General features: G+C 37.6%; 1 protein-coding gene across 1 annotated transcript in view; it reads left to right on the top strand.

The window, feature by feature from the left end:
- Positions 1 to 18,939, top strand: part of cpne7 (copine VII) — a 31,252-nt gene extending 12,313 nt beyond the window's left edge. Inside the window, exons 8-15 of the mRNA XM_044349326.1 lie at positions 201 to 287; positions 639 to 698; positions 1,456 to 1,589; positions 8,053 to 8,107; positions 11,314 to 11,365; positions 12,078 to 12,211; positions 13,189 to 13,425; positions 13,975 to 18,939. Coding sequence (XP_044205261.1) covers positions 201 to 287; positions 639 to 698; positions 1,456 to 1,589; positions 8,053 to 8,107; positions 11,314 to 11,365; positions 12,078 to 12,211; positions 13,189 to 13,425; positions 13,975 to 14,127 — 912 coding nt within the window. The 3' untranslated portion in view covers positions 14,128 to 18,939. The remainder of the gene's footprint in view (positions 1 to 200; positions 288 to 638; positions 699 to 1,455; positions 1,590 to 8,052; positions 8,108 to 11,313; positions 11,366 to 12,077; positions 12,212 to 13,188; positions 13,426 to 13,974) is intronic.
- Positions 18,940 to 19,107: the final 168 nt, after the last annotated feature.

Raw genomic sequence — 19,107 nt, 5'->3', positions numbered from 1 at the left:
GAGGCGGAGCAGAGCGGAGGAGAGACAGTCATGTAACCTGTTTCATCCATTTCCAATATGCCTCTCATTTTACTCAGCTGAAATCAATCACAGATGGAACAAATGTCATGGTGCTTAAAAGCATATAAGAAAAACATATTGCCAAAGTTCAAATGCCATGAGTTGTTCCTGTCCTTTCTCTTCGTCTTGCTTTGTTTAAGGTGACGTGGGATTGTGTGAATCCCAAGTACAAACAGAAGAAGAGAAACTATAAAAATTCAGGAGTTGTCATCCTAAATGATCTTAAGGTAGGAATCTGCTGCAGAAATCTGTTTTTCCAATGCAGTTTTCAACATTATCATAATTATTACTGACTATTACTGCATGTGTACATATAAACACACTTTTCTCACTGTACATGTAACTGAGAAAATGTAAACATCCTTTACTTGCAAGACATTTTTAATTTCTGCTTGTTCTGCTTTGACCTAATATATCACAACATGTTCTTTCTAGGTTTCCCTTTACAGTCAACAGATTTGTTGAGTTAATTTCTCTTTAATGACCAGATGCGTCCATAGCTGAGCGTTCACTCTCCAACCCGAGCATCCCCTCTCAGGTTTTGCCTTCATGAAATATTCTTTTATTTTTTCTTGCAGCTCCACAGAGTGTACTCCTTCTTAGATTACATCATGGGAGGATGCCAGATTCACTTTACGGTAAATTGAGCTGTTTGTGTTTAGTGACGCTTCATTGTCATTGAGCTTCTCAGCGCACTGGCCCCAGTTGTTGTTGCATGAATTCACCAAGACAGACGAATTATTTGCCTATTACAGATAATGTGTTTTGTTTAAGATCCTTTTGCTAATAGATGGCTTTGGTAAGATATTGGTGTTTTTCTTTGCTGGTTTATTGGCGTGCTATATGCAGTGAATCTTCCATCATCTAATTGTGAAACATTACATAGTATTTAAATAACTTTTTAACCTTGAAACGCTATCCGCTGGTGGCGTTTTTCCTTTTATGTGCACTTCGAGTTTTCTTGTTGTAGGCAGCTTCGTGGAATAAATTCAGACCTTCTTCAACTCTTGCCCTTTGGTCTGCCCTCTGTGGTGCTACTTCTCACTCTCTGGCTGGATTACTAAAGCAATGAATATTAATCACGAGGAGTGCTGTGGTATATACAGTTCCTCGATTTTGAAAGAGCTAGGCGCTTGTATCTACAGTGTATGGGAGCTGTAGCTGCTTCAGTCTATGTGGGTGTGAAAAGTGCAAGTTCCTACCTCTGATAAGATAATTTATACTGCTATTAGGCATAGTTCAGACTTGCTCGCTCAGAATGACTTGTAATATCATAAGTAGACAAGTAAAAGTCTTTGCAAAAAGTTAAGTAGGAAAAGAAAGACTTTTTTAAATTCTGTCATATTGTTTTTATTAACCGTTGTTAATGTTCCACACTAATTCTTTTTTTACCAGGTTGCCATTGACTTCACAGCCTCTAATGGAGACCCCAGGAACAGCTGCTCATTGCACTACATCAACCCTTACCAGCCCAACGAGTACCTGAAGGCTCTGATAGCAGTAGGGGAGATCTGTCAAGACTATGATAGGTTTGTCAATCTTTTGTTTTTCAGTCAAGGCTCTTTGCTTCCCACAGGACTTGTCAGTGTCTTGTGGTGTGAAAGTGAGCTGCAGAGTGCGCCTTGCATGCCATTTTGGTTGGATACCTCATACCAAAAAGAGCCACTCGATTTGAACCAAAGCAAAAGGACTGTAGTGAAAAAATTGTGGAGTGCAGACTAGCAGAGACAATCCTGCATGTTATTATATTTCTGCTCAGCAGTCAGTTATAGAGCTGATCAGACTGAACCGCTGACCGCCCGCATCTCCGCCTCCGATTCGTTTCTTCACAAAAATTGATTGAATTTTTGAATTCTCTCTAAAAGTTGAGTTACAGGCCTCACAGAAAATCACAGTGTTATTTGCAACACAAATATAGTCTTGGTTATTGTCCACATGATGTTCACATCAATTTTAATCCCATTGCTAGTAATGCATGAGAAACTGTTTGTACTTGGGAAAATTAGAGCAAGCAAATCTGGCCTCTGTTGGCATTACTTATGCATGAGGCCAATCTGGGGCTGAAGATGGTGCTTGGTAGCAGCAGTCAAGGACATTGACATAATATTCTGCACGCTCTCCTTTTAGTAACAAGTCATATGGTTCCTTATGGACTAGCCAAAGTATCTATTAATTTCCATGCTTTAGAACATGTTTCAGCCATATCAATCCTATGTCAGCTAAAAACAACTGTTATTTTTGTATTGTGTTATATTTTTTGGCATTATTTGGCAAATAACATAATAAAACAAATCAAAATGGATGTATATTTAAGTCAATATATAAAGTATACAGCAAATAGTACAGTGAGTATCTATTAGACATATTACTCATAAAAACTGAAGTCATCAATGCATATATATCCATATTTCTGTCATTTCCTCCTCTTCTTTCCTTTGCTTTCTACACTGCATGGATGAGGACTTTGTTCTCATCAAATAACTTAAATCAACAATACTTCAGTTTCATGTAACTTCAGTTTAGTCTTACAACATCATTAAAGTTGCTCTAATCAAGATTTTTATTTTAAAAGTGGATTACATTACTATGTGTAATGTGAAGGGGGTTGCTTATAGTGACAATTCCATAGAGACTTTTCACCCAAATATATTGTTCTCCTCAGGTCTCTGGAGGATTTTAGCCTCTTTTAGCTTATTGTTTCTGGTTTTACAGCCCACCACTTGACTGTTTTAGTTTCCAGTCTCAGCAGGCAGCTGTTTTCAGCAAAAAAGTTCTAAAAAGTCGGAGAAACATCAGTAGTGTTTGTAATGTATGGATGAATGAAAATGTGGTGTAAAGAGTGTTGGATGGTGCAGCAAACCAAACAAAAGAAAAAGGCTGAGGCCCCTGCAGTAGGCAGTAGAGAGAGACAGCGAGACTCCCAGAAGGGCAGTCCTTTTATGCCTTCTGGGAAGCCCAACCCAGATGGGCAGGTACAAGGCAAACCTCCCAACTCCACCTGCTAGCTGACTCCCAGTATCTGCAAAAAATGGGAGTAAAGTAAGGCACACAATCAGGTAGAGTAAGAAGGCCCGTCATACCAGCGTACGATACCTGCTTAAAGAAGTTAGAAGTTAAAGAAGTTACTGAAGCATTTCGTTGCTAAAGAATCAGATATTTCCCTTACTTGTTGGTGGAGACCAAAAGGACCAAAAGCCAAAAGGAGAGTAAATATTTGACTTACATTTTCAAGGTGGACAGAAACACAACTCCAAATTAACTAGAACAACTTTCAAGGTGATAAAATGCCAGTGGTGTGCTTGTTGGTGTGCTTGTTGCACTGTCCCAAAGTTGCCCTAACAATCGATTAATGCAGATGAACAAATCCCTCCTCCGCACCTGCCCTCAAATCACATTTAAACTCCAAGCACCGTTATATCTGCCAAATAGATGTTTTGGTCTCATCTGTCTGTTTTCTTGTCTTTTAGTACACAGGATATTACAAAAACTTGTAACAGATTTCAGGGAAATTTGGTGGAATATTAGGTCTTGGGTCAGTGTTAAAGTGAACTGTTTTGGTTTGGATTTGGATGGAGGCTCAGTTTTCAAATTATATCTTAACATTGTGAAATTGAGCATTTTTGAACATTTTATGTTACACAGCAGACAGAAAGATAAAACTTAATCGTCCTCTACAGTCGATGGTCTAAAGATAGAGGGTGCCGTATGCTGTACAGATTATAAATGATTTGTGATAACCTTCTTGTTGGAAGTTGTTACACACACAAACACACAGGCACACACATTTTTTGCATAAGCTTACCAAACAGCATTAACAGTATCCGGTGCTGTTTGTAAGGACAGCGCTAACTGTTTTGCGTGTACTTCACAGTCTCTTTACGCTCAGTGGCTGCTGCATATGCTTTGTCCTGTGGATAACTCAATGATACAGTTTCCTCTCAGCATCTGTTGCAACTACTGGTCCTCCTTCTTAGCTTGCATGGGCTCATTACCCTGAACTACAGACGAACTCATGCAGAGATAGGGGCTAACACCAGGATAGCAGGCACTTCAAAAAGAAGTGGGAGGCATTACGCCTGGAGAAATAATAGCGTGGTGTAGAATCAGATGTAAAGACCGAGAAAATACAGCATGAAGTCAGTCTGAAGAACCATTAAAGACACTGAAGCTATTTGAACAAAGTCATATTTTTTTTCTGAATATTCATGTGATGATTAATGTACACAACCAGACAAAATTTTGGACACTCCTTCCCATTCACTTAAATGGGAAAATGTGTCCAAACACTGTACTGGTACTGTAAATACTGGCTGATATAGTTATCAGGTTTTAGCTTCTATCACACACGTTTTTTGTTTTTTTTAATTTCCGATTAAATAATTGGAGGCAAATATTCAACAAGGTACAAATGTGTAAAAAACTGTTAGTTATTGTTGGCAGGTTTGCAGGTACTTGTTAATTAATGGGAAATTACTTATAATATGATCTGTTTCAGAGAAAGACCCTCTCATCTGTCGAAACTAAGCCAGATGAGGCTTAACACTCCTGATTTATGCAGATCCTTCTATTGAATATCAGGGGAGCACTGTCTGGCTAATTATAGCATCCAAGAGATAGCACTGGAGACACTGAAAACTTGCCTGAAAATTAGCAGCCTATCTGTGTAGCTTTATCGTTTTCGTGTTTACACAGAAACACGAGAGCATCATACATGGAAACATGCCTCTGGGTGAATGGTGACTGCAAGTGTAGGCAGCCCTTCCCTCTCAAGTTGGAATTGTTAGTAAGGTGTAAAACGTGGGCAAGCAAACCTTTTAGCCTTTAGTGAATATAGGTGATGTGGGTTTTAGAGTCCTTGCAGAGGAGTGCATTATGGAGCTGGAGTGACTAGCTTTGGTCTGTGTGGGCAGAGGCTCGTTTACCTTGCTGAGAGGGCTATTATACTGGGCACATCTCCCTGTGGCTCCTCCATGTGCTGACAAAGTGATAAAACAAGGACCACCATGTACCTCACAGCAAAATTCATATGATGGACATGACCTGTCAGATATCTTCAACTCTCTCTCTTCTTGTCTGGGCTTAAAGTGCCATGTCATATCGCTACATTCATTCTTTAAAGCTCCAAGTGCAAATTTATGTGTGTAGCAAAGTGTGGGATGAGTCTAGAGGTCGAGATAATGAGTGCTGTATGTTTGCCTTGTTGACAATAACAAAAATACAATTCATTGCAGAAAATAATTGGATCTGCATGAATTGTTTTCCCCATTAAAATGTTCTTTAAATTGGCGAAGCTGGTAAAAGTGCACAAATATAACACCAAAAAAACCAAATGAATTTGAATTTTGTTGAATTTTCCTATTATGTTGTATCCATACAGTATGCCTCTGTATGAATGCTCGCAGTGAGAATGAGGCCTGTATTCAGTGGATGAGAGTTATTTTGATGAAAATGGATAAAAAGAATTTGTTAAAAACACGTAAATGGTGAGTTTTGAGCAAAGACATAACTCTTTATGCTGTTGTGTCACCTGCAGAGCCTGTTGGACAATGATATCTATTAATTTGTTTGGAACATTGTTACTGGAGTGCACTCATATCTGGATACAGTACAGTACATTAGCCAGTGCCTGTGGAGAGGTTACATTACGCAGAATGTTGGACTCACTCACGTTTTTATCTTTTTTTCCCCCCTTCGAACAGAGGGTAATTATAGTAACCAAATATGTGCTCAAAATGGCCTGTGTATCACATTTTCTAACCAAGCCACAATCCCCCAAAGCCTGCATGTTGTTGCTTGCCGCCACTGTAAATATTGTTCTGAAAAGTAATGGGAAAAGACAAACATAAAATCATTTTCTCCTCCGAGCCCCTCGAGGGAGAACGAAAAATAACTGAGCCTCTTTGTGTTAGTTAATACTACTACTACTAATGATAAGAATAAAACAGCTAAAACTTGCTGTAGTTGTAGTCGTATAGCTGTTTCTGTCAACAGTTCACAATTAAGAGTTTATTGCTCGCTCTGAGTGTAAAAATCAACACTCTGCCAGAGTTTATGTAAGTACACACCCATCAGAGTTAATTAAACACATCTGATGGCTCTTAAAAGCTGCCTCAAAGCCATATTAGCTCTATAAGTGGACAAAGAACTCTCCAATCAACACTTGTCAACATGCCATATAAATCAACACTTACTAACACTGAGAAATTTTGCTGTGTACTCATTGATGCACCCACACCCTGTCCAGTGCATCATTTCAGATGTTTGTGTCATAATCTAAGATCCTGTCGAGGTGGAGATGTAATTTGAGATTGCACTGGGCTGGAGAATTAGTGGATTTTTCGTCAGGCATGAAGGCATGTAATACAGTAAATGCTCTGATAAGGGAGGCAGCCACTGGAGAAAGCTGTCTGTAGGCAAACAATCACTGATGTGACTGAAAACAAGCTTTGACAGCTGTGCTGCTCATCCTAAATGCCACAAGTGTTAGTGACAGTAAACAAAGTGTTATTTGTTTAATGTAATTTAGTGTACAATATCCCACTATAACTATAGGTATATTACATGAAAGAGGTACTCCTTGAATTTTGCATTACACTTCCACAAAATTACAATTATGGTTACAAATATGAATACAAATACGAAGACTTTATTGTGCACAATGTGGAAATTTGCCTTTGGTTTGACCATAAGACGTGTCATTAAAACATAAAAACATACATACAACAATACATTGTCTCAGCATACACATTCATTAAAAAAACCCCACACAAAACGACAATACATACATCGTCTCAGCTTACACATTCATAAAAATACAACTCAATACACAAGTCTACACTATACACAATATCAGCAAAATTAGAGGCCTCACAAGAAACAGATTTAAAAAAAGACAAGTCAAAATCTGTGCAGCAGATGCTGAAATATCCAGATTTTTTTATCCCTTATATGAGACAAGCTCCAAAAACACTTGATCCTACATTTCCCATAATGCAACTCAAATGAGTAATCTCAGTATGGCTTAGAATGACCCTTACAATTTAACCTGATCAATGTGCACTTGCATAATCAGGCAAATTTTTTATAAATCACTCTATAAGCGATGGTGCCATGTTGAGCTTTATAAATGCACAAAAGAACAGATAAATGAGTGAAATAAGTAAAACATAGAATTAGCTGACAGAAATATTCTAAATAGATTTTAATTTTATTAGGTCATAGCATGAAGGGTTGTGGCGCATTTCATTTTTGAATTGCAGAATAAGATTGATTGAATACTATAGAAAAACATTTCACACAGACATTATAATCGATGAAACATCAAGTGGGCAACAGTTCAGCCTCGCTGTCTTCATAGACCTCCAACATTACATTATTTGTCGACAGCAAAGTGTGTAATACAATATCAGCTCTCAATTTAATGCTCTCTCTACACAAATGGCTGACAGCGGTTAATATTTCTGAACATTTTTTGCATCTTGTTGTTTTGCAAACAAACATACTGTGCTCCTCTTCACCTTAAGAGGAGAACTGATGCATTATTGTCTTCTGATAAGCATAACATTAACATCATACCATCTTACTTTTAGTTGCTGTTGGTAGACACTTCATCACTTGATTACATTGCCAAGTGTTGACCGCTCTTCATCTTGCCACCCTTCCCTCTGACTATAGGAACACATAATCCAGAAGAGCAGAGCCTCTTACAGTAATATCAGCCCATCTAAATGGTACAATGAAAAATGAAGAAGACAGAGACTATCAGACAGTGTTTGAACAGGTGCAAATGCTGACTGCAGGGACCATGGGACATATTTCAAATTGTAATTCAGGCTTTAACATTTATGAAATTCAAACAAGCAGGGGATTTGCTCTTGGAAATGTGAACAGATGGATAAACCATCAATATTTTTTAGATAACTGTCAAAAGCTAAAACAGATTAAACTATAGTAACTGTTATATATGACTAATTCATTTGCTTGTCATTTCAGTGACAAAAGATTTTCAGCTTTGGGGTTTGGTGCCAGAATCCCTCCGAATTATGAGGTGAGCCCTATCTCAGTTCTTATCTCTGCTTTCCTATTTTTTTCTACCTTCAACCTTGCTTCTACTCTACTCTATTTCACTGACCTTTTCTTCACACGACCAACATTATGCATACTGTATATTCATGTGCTCTTATTGGATCCTGGTATTTTCCAATACCCTGGGACTTTACGTCGAGCCAGCTGATTTACATGACCTATTTTATGACACAATTTATCATTCTGTCAAAATTTCACATTTAAAACTAATTATTGAGTTTATTTTTATTCAAAAGCTCCTTGTCTTAAAAAACATCAACTTGTCTCGAGAAAATAACATGTTCCAATGAAATGAAAGCCCCATGGTGTTGATGCTCAGTTTACACAAGAATTCATGAGTGTGAGAGCATTTGTTTAAGCAAATTGAACTTCAAGAACCAAAAGCCTTCAGTGATTCTTAAAGGAACCCTGGGGAGAAGTCTGAAATGTGAGGAGTGAGTGCGCACACACACACATATACGCACACACACAGTTGAATCACTATACTTGATGATACTCTATCAATCCAGAACGGCCTGTGTTTAATGTATGAATGTAATATGTACTATATGTGCTTGTATGAAACAGTGATAATTATCATTTCAATTATGCAAGGATTTGTGGCTCAGTAAATACAAACTATTAATTTCTGAAATTACCATGACAGTGACTGCTTTGCAGAAGTCAAAATTTATTTGTTGCATGCTGTTACCACATTGTTAGTGATGGTGCAGGTGAATGCTAATTAAGTCATTAGACTAATCATGGACTGTATCTACAAACACACAGGTTAATCCTGTTTGCAAGTTTGATGGACCTGGGCTCTTTCTCAGTATGTGTTGTTTTGCACTCTTGTATCCTTAATTGTACATTATGCATACTGAGTGTGATTACAAAAAACCCCCCTAGAAAATCATTTGCCCGCCAAGCATGCATCAGATGCTGATTTAATGGGAAGTTCCACATTTTACTGCAAACAATATGGCCCATTGTTTAAGTTAATGAAAGCCCCTGAAAAATAGTATTTGTCTATAACCTTAAATATTCATGACCAAATATGCTACAAGCTAAATTTTGGAAAAGATCCTCCTCAGGTATTATTTATTAAGAGTTTAAAAGCCAAAAACTCAGCTTATCTGTTCCATGAGGACTGTGTGGCCGTGGTTTGATCATAGTAACCTGCCAATATAAGCAAATGTTGCACACAACTGTCATCTGATTTAAATCCTAATTGGTGCTCAGAAGCACGTGACATCACCTTTTTTTTCCAAATTTCCAAATGAGCCCCACCCACTTTAAACCAGAGAGAAAAGTGCAAACAAAAACACAAATACAGAAATCTTACAAAAACTTTTTGTGGTAATGTATATCCCATTTGCTCATAGTAAGAAGATGAATGAGACAATAGATTTTAAAACCTTACAGTTAAGGAGTTCTGTTTTTGCACTTGCACTCAGAAACATCATTTATTTTCTTACTTATTTCCTTGGGCAAACAGGCAAAGCTAAAAAACACGATGGATATGAGATTGTAGAATTAAATGATTGACTTGTCATAGCAGGAAAAGTACTGGTGTAACTAATAACGTTGCTTAACGATGCTTAATAATGCTCCATTCCCCTTAAGTGTCCCTGTAACCCCTGCCAGTGAGCCAGCAAGCACAATAGCAGGGAACTGGAACTGGAACACCTAAATGGAAGACAACCATTATTAATGTTATTAGTCACACCTGTGCATTTCCTGCTAGGTCATGTCTAAAAGGTCTGCTGTGAAACATGCCTGTAATCTGAGATACAAAACATGATCTGTTCTCTTGCTGTGTCCCAGTGCAAAAAATTAGATAGTGATCTGTATGATTCATTACTCTTGGGCTCTTCATATTTATCCATACGCTGACTGAATTCAGGGGGTTAATCATATTAAAGACAAAAAGTACTTTTAAAAAAGTAGCCAGCTGGAGAGGAATCAGTTGTCACTGATCTGGCTGACAGTTGGTGCTTGTAGAAAAAAACTGTTTCTTGTGAGAGGACGCATCGAAAAGGGGATTTCATTTTTGCCAATTAAACAGCTTTGAGATAAACAAAGTCAATCTGACATTTGAATAGTGAGAACAAACCAGATAGAAGAAGAGGGTTTACTCAAGGGATGATTCGGGATGTTAGTAGGGATTCAGACCGAAAACAGTCCTGCATTAAAACAGCAGGGGGCTGCGTTGGTGAGTGTGTTGTTTAAGATACTGGTGAGACAATGACATACAATCCAGGAAGTCCAGTTGGAGTAATAGATTTATCCATTTAAAGGCTTATCAGACTCTAAAACACTGCACAACATTTTCTAATACTCACCAATAGGCTTCTACAACTCTCCAAAGTTATCAGCAGTTATCCTATGTTTTGCATGGTAAACAGTAGAAATACTCTGCCAACGTTACAAAACAATCCACCAGGATGCCAGATGTCACGTTGTGTGCAGCAAAAGTTGTTGTTTTGCTAGAGGTGGTCACTGTAAATACAACCAAAACCAAATCTGCACACTGGCAAAAAAAGATGTTCAGGCCATTGCACCTCTTTATTACAGTGACAGTGAAGAAGAAATTAAGGGAGACAGACATGGGGGGCAATATGCAACAAGGGTCCACAGTTGGATTTGAATTTGCAGTTATGTGGCATGCATCTCAACCAGCAAGCTACTGGGGCACGCCAGGCATAATTTCATGCAAAAGTTAGTCTTCCACATATGTGTTTATTTTATTTGTATTGTAATATTGCCTATCTAGTGGTGAACTGACTCCCAGTATCATTTGATGTGGTCACTAGTCAATAGTACTTTTGTAGATGTCATCAGAAATTATTCCTTCAAACTTACACTGAAATTAATTTGCAGGAAAACTAATGCACCCAAACTTAGTTTCCAAGTTTCAGTTTGGGCTACTTTTGTCTCCCTTTGTTCTGCTGAGTTCTTAGCTGTTTCTATTAGACATAATTAAAAGTTCCCTCTTCTCAACAGAATCGTTGCCAACAATTTCAACAGAAAAACATTTTAACTCCATGTCTTTCAAGCGTGGGAGCCATTTCTGATACAACATCAAAATAATATAAAAAAAGAAGAGTACTGTGCCCCCTTGTCAGAGAAAGATTAGCTTTGTGAATTAGCAGTGTCTGTCACAATTCTCTCTTTTTCCATCCACAGGTGTCTCATGACTATGCCATTAATTTCAACCCAGAGGATGATGAATGTGAAGGTAAGGCTGTGTGAAAATTTTGGTCCAGTACTATGTGTCTTGAGTATTGTATTCTGGGGACAAAGAAAGAAAGACTAATGTACACCAGTTTCCCTGAGAAGTTCATCTCTATGCTGATGATACTAGAATTAACATCTGTAATCTGACAACACCACTGCTTAAAAATGTCAGTTATGTTTAAGATTTGTTTTATTTGAGTTATTGAGTTTCAAACCAGAATAGTGTTCAGTGTGTACTAATAATGATCCAAGTACTGTAAAAAATGTACTTACAAATTTCAAGCAAAATGAATATAAGATCGTATTCATAACAGTAAAGAAGAGAACCAGCTCCTCTGTACCAACTTCTGTTAGCATTTCTGTTCTGTGTGCATTTCTTTAGGTTTGTACCTAATCAAGAGTCACAGTAATGTTCATGTTTTAGTGTCTACGTTTATAGATTTCATCATTTATTAGTTGTTTAATTACACATGGATAAGCTGAAATTCAAAATGTAGCTCCTTTTACCGGATTCATCTTCTTTAACTTGTGACAGTAGAAAACATACTCAAGCCACTTTTAATTATTTGCTATTAAATTATAGATGATTTTGCAGTGGTTGATTCATATGACTTTATGTTCTAGTTTATAGTTGCTTGCTTGCCGACAAGCATAGCTAATTTTATTGATGTTTCCTTTATTTTGACCATATTATCTGTGCTCTCTCTGATCAGGGATCCAAGGAGTGGTTGAGGCATACCAGAACTGCCTTCCTAAGATCCAGCTGTATGGCCCAACCAATGTTTCTCCCATCATTAACAGGATAGCCAAGCTGGCAGCAGGTGACGGCAACATTAAAGATGCCTCTGTGAGTGTCTTTTTATACTCTATGAGAAATGCATGTAATACCGGCTTTGTTGTCGTGCCTCCCACTGAGTTCCCCGAGTGAACAGCCTCTGGTTCACCTCACTGTTTATAGTAATGATGCCCTACAGCTCAAAAGAAGGAGTCCATTAAAGAGGAAATTCTTGTTCTTCAGATTATGTAATGAAGTAATACAATGATGTTTTTTTTTTGTGTGTGTCAGAAATAAACTCATGAACTGCAGTTAAAATGTGATTTAACAAAAGTGTCTAATGGAGTAACTGTGCTCCTTATCTTTACTTAATATCCTTTTGGGAGTAAAAAAACAAGTCTTTTATCTATTGTTCATCTTAAATTACCTCCTGGCTGCACGGACATCGTGTTCTGAACTATTACACCCCTGAAATCGCACTGACCTTCATCTAATTATTTACTCCTCAATGTCAGTTCTTCTTTTGATCAGTAAATGAGCCTCAGTAAACAGGGGCACATTTTAGAAATACACACAGGACAGGGTATTCAGTAACACATAAACACCCTCAGGGTACCAACAATCTCAGTACAACTCATGGGACCAATCAGAAATGATTACAGTGTTTTTCAGCATGTTAATATTCTTGTACTGTACTACTCACATTATATTGTTCAGTGGACACATGAAATTAATTTCACACATACACGCATGCAAACACACGTATATTGTCTATGCTGTAGTTTGTAATGTAGTTTCTCTGTGTTTGTTTTTATTTTGCTAATTTTTAATCTGTTTTTGATTCTCTTGTTTTGTGTGTATCACTTTGTTTGAAGTGCTTTACAAATAAATGTGTCTACTCGGTGCAGGCTGTAAAATTATCAGTATTGTTAACAGCTTCAGACTGCTGCACACACTGACTCTCCTTGCTTGTAACCACACACTGCTGCTAAATGGGGTTAATGTTAACACTGACTAATATGCACTGGAACCACTTTATCATCTTCCAGCGATACCACATCCTGCTCATCCTGACGGATGGTGTGGTAACAGACATGGCGGACACGCGTGAAGCCATTGTGCGAGCCTCCTACCAGCCTCTGTCCATTATCATTGTTGGCGTGGGCAATGCGGACTTCACAGACATGCAGATTTTAGATGGAGATGATGGAGTCCTACGCTCACCAAAGGGCGAGCCTGTCCTCAGGGACATTGTGCAGTTCGTGCCCTTCAGAGACTTCAAAACGGTCAGTTTTTCTCTTCGACTGTCAGTCTTCACTTGTTGGCCTTCAGTTTTCTCTTCAACTCTGTACTTCTTCTGACTGTTGTGCCAGTGCCAATTGTACATTAAACCCTTTTATATAACATCCCCCTCCATTTTCATTTTAAATAGTAAACAGACAGCTTTTGCTGGCTATGCCAGTGCTGCAGATGGGTATCATGGACTGCAGCAGATTCAGGAATTTCTTCAAACAAGAATGTATTCTTAATGTTGCTATATGCAGTCAGTAATATTTCAGCTGTACAATTATACTGTCTGTTTTGGAATTCGTGTCTCATGTTCTAAACAGAAACATTAACCAAAAGATATATTCACATATTTACCTTAAACCGATGGCTGACAAATCTGGAGAAACATAACAAATATAGATTCTTCCTTACAAGTATTCCTATCATTTTCCATTGTACTCAGATCTGGAAAAACCCTGAAAGCTTCATTTTAAAATGTTCTGTATCTTAGATTAAAATTATATTTTATAGTTCTGAGAACCCCAGCTGTTCTGTCTGTGTTGCAGGCTTCACCAGCAGCCCTGGCCAAATGTGTCCTGGCAGAGGTGCCCAAGCAAGTAGTGGAGTACTACAGCCATAAGGCCATCTCCCCCATGTGTCCAGTGAGGGACTTAAATACTCCCATCCTCAGCCCAGTTGCCACCACCCCAACAGAATAACCACACCAACCAGTCATGGGGACCAAGGTTTGACCACAGCACCAGTCCAGCAAACTGAGAGGGAGAGAGGACGCATGCCTCGACATTTTGGACAAGAACTGAAGAGAAAAAGTTCTAAATGTGTTGTTACTCATTTATTTCATTTTTCAGTCCTATCAAAGTGTTTACACAAGGACAGTACAACAGAAACTGCGTTATATTTCTCTGCTCAGTGTGGATTCAGCACTTCTGCCTGGCTGTACAAATTGACCATCCAGCTGTTTCAGCATCATGAGTCCTGGAGGATTATGTTTTTTTCCCCAATTTTTATGCATGCACACCAATCCCTCAGTACAAATCCAATGATTGAATGGAGGCTTATTATTCCTCTGCCCCTGAAATTCAGCCCCTGTATTACTGTTTCTGTTTTATACCATCGTCAGATGAAGATTTACTGTACAGTATATCACGATCGAAATTAGATTGCTCAAACCTAACCCAAACCCTAACCCTAACCCTCAAATATGCTAACAATATTTAATCGAAATATTATACATTAATCACAGATGCTTCATTTATAAATGTAGATATATTATTACATTGATCTGCCATCATATACCTGAGTCTGTCTGGCTTCAGGATTGGCCTTATTTTAGATTACAGACAATATTTTCAGAGACACACATCACAATTTCAAATTAACTTACCACAAGTAGCTATAGTGACAGACTAGTGGTAATTCATAAATGCTACACTTTTCTAGTAAAATATAAATGAACTATTATAATTTATTGCTTGCAACTAAAAGCGTAAGTGTACCAGCCATTCTCAACAAACAAAAAAATGTCCTGTTTGCAACTGCAAAAACCATGAACAAGCAAAGCTGAGTATCTGTGAATGTCTGTGTTTGGCAGTTAGCCAGTACAGGTTGCCAAGTTAGTGTACTGTACTTGTAAAATAATTAGCTATATAACAGTAATTAGCTAATTCCACAGTAATTGGGCCCTCTTAAAAACAAGAACGATGGAAAAATCTTTGTTTAGTTCTGATGTTTGACTACTTCAGACCTCTGCACCATGTATACCTGTAAAACTGCCAGTGACCTATTAACTTCATCAAAATGCGATCCAGGGTACAGCTAGAGCTCTTTGTATGATGTTTTTTCAGTTACAACTGGGCGCTAACAAGTCACAGCAAAGCAGAATATACAGTGAGGTCATTGGCTTGCAGGGTGACTTGGGAAATGTTACTGGATTGTTGTGCCATAACAAAAGGTTGCAAAGGACTGCCTTTTTCCAAGGTTAGCTGTGATCAAGGCTCAAATTACATATTTCTCCAAGAGAAGAAGAATGATCACATCCTATTTTTTATCTTTTGTCAAGTGGCTGTGATATAAGCTGTGAAAATCATGCTTCATGCCAGGTGGATCCTTTCCTTTCTGCATTGTCCGTTATTGTTTTCATCCCTAAGCCAACCGTCATGGAGGTGGTAGCATTCTTCATATTTCTGCAGTATATTTCATCATTTGTTCCTTTCTGCTGCTTTCTATGCCCCATATACTATAATTCCACAAGATGTTTCACAGATCAGATCAAATGAAAGCACAAAGCCGATCACAGTAAGTGCTGCAACACAAACAGAAATGTTTCTAAAGCCAGATATGGAATTTGTTAAATTAACATCAAAATATAATAAATATAAAAAATGTATGATTTTTATATAATTTACTCAGTAATCTTTGAAAAGTTGTGTCTTACCACAAAATTAGTGTTAAAATAAAAAGGTTTGCTCAAAATATTAAATGTGCATCTCCAAAACAAACAGTTCTGTGAAAATATTCTAGTCATATCTAAATGAACCTTGCCTGAAGCATCACTTTATTTATTGGATCAGATGGCTGCATTTGCTTTTACAGCTTTTTGTTTGAGCTTTACAATGTACATCTTATTCAAAAGATGTAACCTTCAATTTCATTCTCCTTGCCAGAACTGTCATTTTGTCTTCAATGAGTTCAAAATGTAGCCTTTAAAAAGTCAGAAAACACTGTCTCGTGTTTTGGCCTCAGTATTTCTAAACGTTAATGCTACAGAGATTGAGGCACATGTGAACATTGGCATGTAACAAAACAAGAGAGGAGAGATTATGTGATCAAGTTACATGCAAGTACATTTTCAAAGGGTGTGGAAAAAGTCACCCAAACAAGAAAGTTATGAAGTTAAATAGTAATATAGTATAATAAATAGTTTACATCTTTTAACAGTTTTAAAAAAGCATTTTCCTGGCATTTAAACATTTGTGTCTCTTGTGCAAGGAACCTCAAGCACCCCCTTCATCAAAAAGAAAAGAAAAGAAAGTCTTAGCTTTATCGAGCAAACATTTTCTTAACACAGATGATTTCACCTCAGGAGTAGGTGATTGATGGTAATTTAATCCCACACAAATTCTATCTCATTCATTGAGTTTGAGGTTTTTGATTACATTTGCAAACTGACATTCGACATTAGATCCAAAGAAAGCATAATATTCTGTAAGACTTGAACATTTTATGAATAAAGCGCCCAAACTGTTGCTGATCCCAGCAGTAAGTCTGACAGAAAAGCATAAACAACAAAAATGCTCCACTGTTTTAGGACCTGACTGCACACTGTACATTATAAGCCCTAATATTGTGTGGTTTGGCTGGATAGTTCATTATTTGGCGTCTGTTCTAGTAATAGCTCAGTACATTGTATACTTGCTTAGTGCTTTAGCATTTATCTTAAATGGTGTATATGTGCTCGGACTGGTGATTAATTCTCTTGGCCAGAAACCAAGCTGCCACTGTCATTAAATGCATAGTGTTTACAGCTTATCTAACAAACACACATACACCTCCAAGCTACAAATATTAATATGACTTTGATTTGTCCTCTAGAGCTTCACCAGCCCTCCCCACATACAGCCTATTGACTCATGAATGCACCTAAACACAGCTAGCACTGCTGCTGGCTGCTCTCTGAACTCCTTTGAAGATCCCAACTATTGAGGATTCTTCTGTCACTGTGGCTCATAGGATGAGGTCTATTGATTCAGCAGGTTCAGATTTGGAGCCAGTTTCTCGAATGTAGATGATCATGGAGGGACTATGGTCTCACAACTGAAACTCAGCTCCATGTGACTGGTTTACAACAGGGTGGGAATGGGATGCATAAATTAGGAAATACCCTGCTGGAATAAACAGCTTTTGACATTGTTCGTAATTTATTGAAAGACCTTGTCTTTTCTGTATGATGAATAATTATCTTAGCATGTCAATACATTCCTTTATTTTCATACATTTCAGATTCTTTACATGTAACAACTGTAGTTGTCATTTTACAGATTACTGGTTCTCACAAGATTTACATCAAAAAGTTGTGTGCCATTTTCAGATGCTATGATGCTGAAAAAAAGTAAATAATCTTTGAAAGCCTTTATCCATGAAACCAGCTTTGTGCTTTCCCATAAATCTTTAGTGGGTTCTGACTAAATAAGGCAGGAACGGCAGATATCAACCAATATTTCTGTTCCTTGAGGATAAACCAGCTTGCATATGTCTGAAAGGCATCAGCACTACTCCCATGATTCGTGCCTTACATGGCAATTCACACCTTGTACCCCATTACCTGTATCACCTTATTGCTACTTTGCCTCAGGTAATGAGCTGCACGGGCTCAAATGGTTCAATACCCCATTCTCTTAACATTTTTATGAGGTATGATTTTACAAATGATAGATGACTGACCTCAGAAGATACAAAATGTGACTCCTTTATCTAATAAGTCATTATTTTGTTTGTTTTTTAATTTGTTTTTATTATCATTTAAGTGATACAGAAATGCCAAAATAAGTGTTTTCTCGGTTCAAACGCCAATAGAGGCATGCAAACGTTTTATGCCCTTCTGGGCATCGCCTGAATTACAAAATGTATTAGATGTCTTATGGTAATGTGAGTTAAACAGTGATGCAGAGGTCTTTAATGCCTCACCAGAATTACCCCAAACAAGCTCTCATGGCCTCATAAAATTATTTTAAATTATTTATCTTGTATAGTGTTCATTAAGTTAAAAGTTAAAAAGGGTGAATTATATTTGCTCTCGGCTATCTTTAATTAATTTAAGTTGATTGACAGATCATTACAACCAATCATGTATAGACAGTATTCAAAGAATATCATTGTTTGTGTTCAAGAGCTGAACCCAAGTATGTGGTGCCATGTGGTGTTGTCTAAGCTCCGAACAGCTTGAAAAATCTACCCTCATGTCTTAATGGGAACCCATCATTTGTGCCATAGTGGTGCAAACAACAGTGAACTGAAACACTGAAGACAATAAGACCACAGTTCATGCGGCCATCTTGCACAGTGGATTAAAAGAATCTGGGGAGAATCCACTGAGCTGCTAATTTACCCTTATCTGTACTTGCGCCATTGTCAGACAAAATTAACAAGTCATAGGTTTCGCACCATGCTGATGTATTTGAAATTTCCCATACTCTCTCCCTCTATTTCACCCACCCACTGTTAATCAGAACAAGGTTTACAGCCCATAACCCTAATATGCAACTTGTATAACTGCAGGCCGTGTGGGTAAGAAGCAACCCATGCATCATTAGTAAATATTTGATTATTTCAAAAGGAAAAAAAGGGATTTATTGCATGCTTACTTTTATTGTTAAGCTGTGCTGTGCAGTCATTCCTTTGGATTTTATGATATGCTAATATGCAAGCCTGCATTTGCACAAACCTCTGTTCTTGTAGTTTACGCTCTCTGTCTTGCAGTTAGGTAAATAAATCTCACGATTTAAATGAAGCAATCTCTGTGCTCTGTTATTGTTGTAATTATTTTGTCAAAAATGACATATTCTGTAATTGAATGTGAATATATGTGTGTGTGTGTATGTGTATGTGTGTATATAGATGTTTTTAAATCATTCCGCCTCCTCTGAGCAAACATTTCAGTGATCAGCTCACAAAACATTTTC

The sequence above is a fragment of the Thunnus albacares genome, chromosome 1 (assembly GCF_914725855.1).
Source record: "Thunnus albacares chromosome 1, fThuAlb1.1, whole genome shotgun sequence".
In the NCBI taxonomy this organism is placed as follows: domain Eukaryota; kingdom Metazoa; phylum Chordata; class Actinopteri; order Scombriformes; family Scombridae; genus Thunnus; species Thunnus albacares.
Note: the sequence above shows the minus strand (reverse complement) of the source record. Positions and strands in the feature narration are given on the sequence as shown.